The 6000-nt window shown below is 39.0% G+C and overlaps 1 protein-coding gene across 1 annotated transcript in view; it reads left to right on the forward strand.

The window, feature by feature from the left end:
- The window catches only part of LOC121962163 (zeta-sarcoglycan-like), a 41451-nt gene extending 36836 nt beyond the window's left edge, over positions 1–4615 (forward strand). Inside the window, exons 7-8 of the mRNA XM_042512366.1 lie at positions 2920–3043; positions 4275–4615. Of these exons, the coding sequence (XP_042368300.1) occupies positions 2920–3043; positions 4275–4466 (316 nt within the window). The 3' untranslated portion in view covers positions 4467–4615. The remainder of the gene's footprint in view (positions 1–2919; positions 3044–4274) is intronic.
- The last annotated feature ends 1385 nt before the right edge of the window (positions 4616–6000 follow it).

Genomic DNA, 6000 nt, shown 5'->3' on the forward strand with positions numbered 1-6000 from the left:
GACAAAAACTGAATATAGCTTCATGTATTAGTCTCAGAGCTGCTTGGCTGATTTCAATGCTTTAAAGCAGACGTGTCCAAAGTCTGCCCCACCGGGGCCAGTTATGGCCCTCAGGCTGATTGTAAATGTCCCTTGGATTGTTATTCAAAATATACTATATGTGGCCCCACACATTATTGGTTAATTATCATTTGACATGCGTGGACAGAACAAATGTGTCTTCATCATCTGGTAACAAACAAGCAAACAAATGGTAACTAACAGCAGACATTTCCTGCTAGGTGGCATACATGGCCACAGCAAAGTAGGGCTGAAAGACAATATTGATACACCTCAGTGTTGCGATTTTATGTTTTATAATAGTGTTTTGTTTTACTAAAATGAATACAGTTTTAAACCTCAAATGCAATGTCTTTTTCCAGTAATCATGACCCTGTTACTCAAGATAATCCACAGACCTTATTGTGAGTAGTTTCATGTAGGAGCTGTTTTCTTTCTAACAAACTACACCCTCCAACCATATCACCACACAGACAGAAGCTTAAATCAACTCTGCACAAAATGCGAACACACCTTTTTCTGTCGATAGAAATAAAATAGTTTCTACATGAAACTAATCCACAAGTTCTGTGGATTATCTTGAGTTACCGGGTCATGATTTTGCAGGAGCAGCAGGCTGCAAAGTACTCCCTCTCCCCAGCAACCCAAGGTCGTCAAATATGAACAAACTTGGACTGGTAGTCGGACCAAACCACCAATCCAAAGCTTCCGTAATTTATGACCTGAGAATGAGCTTCAACAGTCAACTATCTTTCCCCACAGTTGCATACTGCACCTTTAAATTTTCTCATTAATTTAACATTAATTTTAATGGTGATATTTACCAGTCAGCAGTAAGGTGAAATTGGACCTCATTCTACTTTTGGAGCATCAGAAACTAGACCATAAGCCCTTCGTACATGAAAACAGAAGTGTCTGAAAGGATTATAGAACCCAAGAGATTTTTTAAATTAAATAAAGTTCATTTAATGTTTTATTATAGAATGCGTCTGAAACAAGCAATCTTGAAAATTGAGCACTTGGTCTTCTGGCAGAATTGCTAGAGTTCTGTGTGTGTGTGTGTGTGTGTGTGTGTGTGTGTGTGTGTAGCGGGTGATGATAGAACTGCTTCGAATGGAGTGAAAATATCACACACATGCATCACATATCAGTAACTTCATACTGCATAGCTCATTGCAAAGTGTTTTAAATGGGTCTTTTAATGACTCGTCTATCCTCGCCATGGAGAATCAGCGAACGCTTCAGAAATAATTATTGAAACGCACCAAGCTGAGGAGCACTTTTGACACAGATTCTTGTGGCTCTCTAATGAATGTCTTGGGTTCAGGAGGAGAAATGGTATGTTGTGTTGCTACGGGAGATGGAGTGAGTATGATTTTTAAGTAATTGCAAACATAAAGGTATACCAGTAGGATTGTTGGTTACTCTAGATGTGCTTGCCGGCGAAAATAAAAGCTAACCCTAGATTCACTCTTATTTGGCGTTTCGACCTGCTGTACTTGTGGGGTTTTTGTTGTTGTTGTTTTTTTGTGCTGTGTCTCTTGAATGCCTGCAGCTTTATGGTCTGGCACCTGGCTACTGCTTTTTTATAAAGCCCCAACCTCTTCTGAGTGCTGTGCGCATACACATCACTTATCATAAGTCAAAAGTGACGATTGAGATGAATAACTTCTGTTTGAGTCTGTACACAGTTAAATAAGAAAATTCTGCATAGTACATCTTTAAATGTACATTCAGTTTATTTTTTACAATCATTTTTTACAATTTTTTGTCACTTATCCAAAACAAATAATCAAATGCATTCAAAAATACAGAATAAGTAGTGTAAATTGAGTTAAAACTCAAACGAGAAAATAGATATAAAACAGATGTCATCATAATGTAAGTTGTTTCAAAGCGTATCTGCTGTTAGTTTGAACAGAGAGAAAAAAGAAAAATGAGCACCAGACGAGTAAAAAAGATTTTTTTTTCTACAGGTCTGTGGCACAGACAGTCCCAGGTCAAAGGCACATTTCACAGATCCTCTCCAAACTATATCTACTGAAAGCTGATTTAAAGTGAAAGAGGATTTTCAAATGCAGATGAAATTCATTTGCTTTTCTTTTTTTCTTCCCTTATTCCAATAGCGCATAATCCGAAATGTGTGTCACTTTCAGAGGGTATGGAGATTTAAGCGATTTCAAGACGGCTCCTTAAAGTCTTCCATTTAAAATTCATTGAAAACAGATTTAGGGAAGATGGGGGGAAGAAATCAATTTGAAACGGTTATGAGTTATGAAAACAAATTCCACATTGATTGGCTCTCTCACTTATCTTTCCCTGTGTAAACACATAGTCCACAGGAGGAAAATGCAAATTGCATTAGCCTCAGTGTTGCCGAAGGTCAAAATCCGCTGATACAATAATGGGCTGTTTAGGAGCCATACTGGATTAGAATAATGAGAGGAGCTACTTAAACATGAACGGCAGCTTTAATAGTTGGTCGTTGGTATTACTAACACCCGACATATATTTATGCAGCAAGAGTGAAGCAGAAATATCAATGAGCTGGTTTGTTTTTTCAGATGTGAGACATTTTGACTCTAAATGCCTCGCTGCTTTGGGTCTGTTATGAAACAAATAATACGATTGAATTCCATCATCCTGCCCCAAACAAGTAATTACACAGGGATATTCCTTAACTATGAGCTGAATAACAATCAATTTAACCTTGAACACATCTCCTATTCTCAGCTTTTAAATTCTACCAAAAGGCAAAGTTTTAGTATTGCAAACATCCTGAAAGTATAAATAGAAATAATGGATGAGTTCATGCACTAAATCTTTGAGCTTGTGCTCTTTTTTTTTCTTTCTTTACAGGCTGGAGTCTCCAACACGGACCCTGACCATGGAGGCTCCCAGAGGGGTCGAAGTGAGCGCTGCCAAGGGACCACTGAAGGTCAGCGGTCGAAAAGATCTACAGCTGGAGTCCACAGAGGGAGAGGTGAGGAGGATAAGTAGTTATGCTGGGAGTGAAAAGTTCCTCTCCCCCTTTTTTTGTATTCTCTTTAGTTCTGTCTTTATATATTCTGATTTTGTATTTTATGTCCATAGGGTTGGTGTGTGAGATGGAAGAAATGTTTTGCACACTGTAATTGTGGAGTAGCAGACAATTTGCAAATAACACGTTTCAATAAAAAATACTTCATGACAAGATTAAACACTCTTGGTTTGTCTTTCCACTGTTCCAACAATCACCAACTCTGGTTTGGTTAAAAAAAACCTTAATTCAGCCAGTTAGGAAGGCATATACCTTAAAAGGTGCCACTGAGCCTGCACAGCAGGAGTCCAAGCCCAAAATATGTCCATTTGGCTTGACACACTGTTAAAAAACACCTTAATTACAATAAAAAAAAAAAAAACAGCAACAACAACAAAAAACAACTAATAAAAAAATACATGACTTTAAAATAAAAACCAAATACAATGAAAAAGATATTAATGTAGGATAGACACATTTTAAAACAATATAATTAGAAAATCAAAAGAGAGCCACTACAAAGTTACATAGATGGGAGCCACTATAAAAACTCATTAAGTCCTTATTCATACTTCCTGGGGAAAAAAAACCTTTAAAAAAGGAGATCCAGAATGCCTCTCTCTTTTTCCTGAGCAAATTGACATTACCACTCTGTTGGCTGGACTTAATTGTTTCTAGGCCTTTAAAAAAGTAGGGATCCTTGCCATTATGTTAACAGACGCTCAGAATAATAATCTGAGCCTGTCAGTAGCAAAAACAAACACTTTAAGTAGATCTAAATTGATGGTGTTGTTACATTGCTGCTTGTTTTGCTGCTGCTGTTCTACAATTCATACTGAGGGTGACATGCATGTCTAAACGAGATTTCATTGGAATCCATCAAACAGTTAGATAGAGATATTCTTCCCTGGACCAAAGTGGTGGACCGAGTGACTAATGCCGCTAGCATTGCCAAAAATGGACGATTTTATGTTCCAAATGCAAATATTTAATAGAAAGATGAAGATCTTCCTTCACTTCTTATCCTAACTCACCAGATGAGTGCTGCTGTATTTCACTTCACCTGTCACATTGTATTTAGTGATTGCACCAGAGTCATTTATCAGTTCGTGCTAGTAATGCATCACCACAGGGCACCTCTGGCGATGTTTTTTGAATGACTTCCAGCGTGTCTCTGATGTTTCTTTCCTCCTAGATACTTTTAGATGCCAACATCATTCAGCTGGGTACTCTCCCGCTGGGCGTCTACACAGCTTCGGCCAATCAGGCCTCCCACGAGCAGGCTGTTTACGAGGTGTGTGTGTGCCCCAGTGGCAAGATCTACCTCTCCCCTGCAGAGACCAGCTCCACCTGCCAGGCCATGAGCAACATCTGCCTGTGGAGCTGACCTGGGAGCAGTGATGGTAATGGGGGACACCTCTAACATCTGCTCTGGAGCTGCTGAGATTGAGACTCCTCCGTTGGTACATCTGACGGAGAGTGCACCGCAGCGAAGAGGGAGCTAGAGTTCATGTCGGTATAGAAGCACCCAGGGTCCGCTGGCTGTGACGGTCTGTTGGACGTCAGGACAACAGATAGCGTTTGAAGGATGGCAGTCAGAGCATCTCTCTGAAATCAGGAATACTGCAAATGAACAGCAACATTTCCACTACCTTATATTAGAGTCAGATGACAAACCCTTTATTTTTCTACTTTAGGTTTATTGTAGAAATTCAGTCAATGTTTTCAAAATTCAGAAAGAACAGTTGAGAAGAGGAAAAACACAGGTGCCTTCAGCTTTGAGAAGAACTCATATTGTGACTAATATTGAACCTGTCTGTGCATCAGGGAGATAGTTGAAAGTTTTTAAAGTTGTGATGTTAGAAACACAAGTAAGCACAATTCTGTCATGTTTCCCTGTTAAAAAAAACAGATGTGAGATTTTTTTTTTTTTAAAGATATGTAGACTCCCTCCCTTGTTATGTTAGCAGAAATTAAACATGTTTTTATGTGGCACACATTGTACTTGAAGTTGAACTGTTATTAAGACAAGTCCTAACAGATACACATGCTTTTTTGAGTGCTGAGGTAAAGATTCACAGGACTTCTTCACTGTGAGGTAAATATTCTACTTTTTCTTGATGATGTTGATACTAAAACATGAGAGAATTAGATAAGAAAGCAGTCTCACAGGAAGGTTTATTTAGAAACTGTTCTGGGGCTGTTGAGTGTATCAAATGATCTTCATCAGCTGAAAAAGTTCGCCTTGTATTTATGTAATTTTATCTCTTTGAGCACTTTAAAGGGCTTCCGTTTTGGCTTCATTTTTTTACCTTGGAAACAGCAGTTAAGGAAACCAACTTCCACAAAGTCTATCGGCTGTTCTGAAGCTTTGATTTGTTTCATGTTATCTTTAGCATAAGATAGAAGTACTTTAATTGCTCGAACAAAAATGGAAGTTCAAAGAACTACAATTTCATCAAAACCGTAAAAACTCAATTATAGTGATGATAATGTGCTCTGATCAAAAGCTCTTGTACAGCTACTGTATGGTGAGTGTTTTAGATCCTTATAGTAACAACATTTTCATCACAAAAGTTTCATTAAGTAAATTCATGCATGCATGGTGCATTTTTTAAAAAATTTTTTTAGTCTATTTGCTACAAAGAAAATGCTCTCGTTTAATTACCTGCTAGTAACTCTCACTTTTCTCTGAGGCAGCACTCCACTGCCTCGAGAGGCTGGCTGACCTTGACACTGCAGCTGAGAGCGAGGGAGGCAGCCATGTGTCAGCAGGCCTGCTGGGGTGCAAAGCCTCGCTCCACTCCACTTCCTCATCCTCCATCATCGCCCTGCAGCAGCGACAGGCTGGTTTGGTAAGAGCCATGGTGGCATTCTAACAAGAGCTTAGCTGCACTGTCCACCACCCCCTCACTGGGTTT

The sequence above is a fragment of the Plectropomus leopardus genome, chromosome 23 (genome assembly GCF_008729295.1).
Source record: "Plectropomus leopardus isolate mb chromosome 23, YSFRI_Pleo_2.0, whole genome shotgun sequence".
Lineage (NCBI taxonomy): Eukaryota > Metazoa > Chordata > Actinopteri > Perciformes > Serranidae > Plectropomus > Plectropomus leopardus.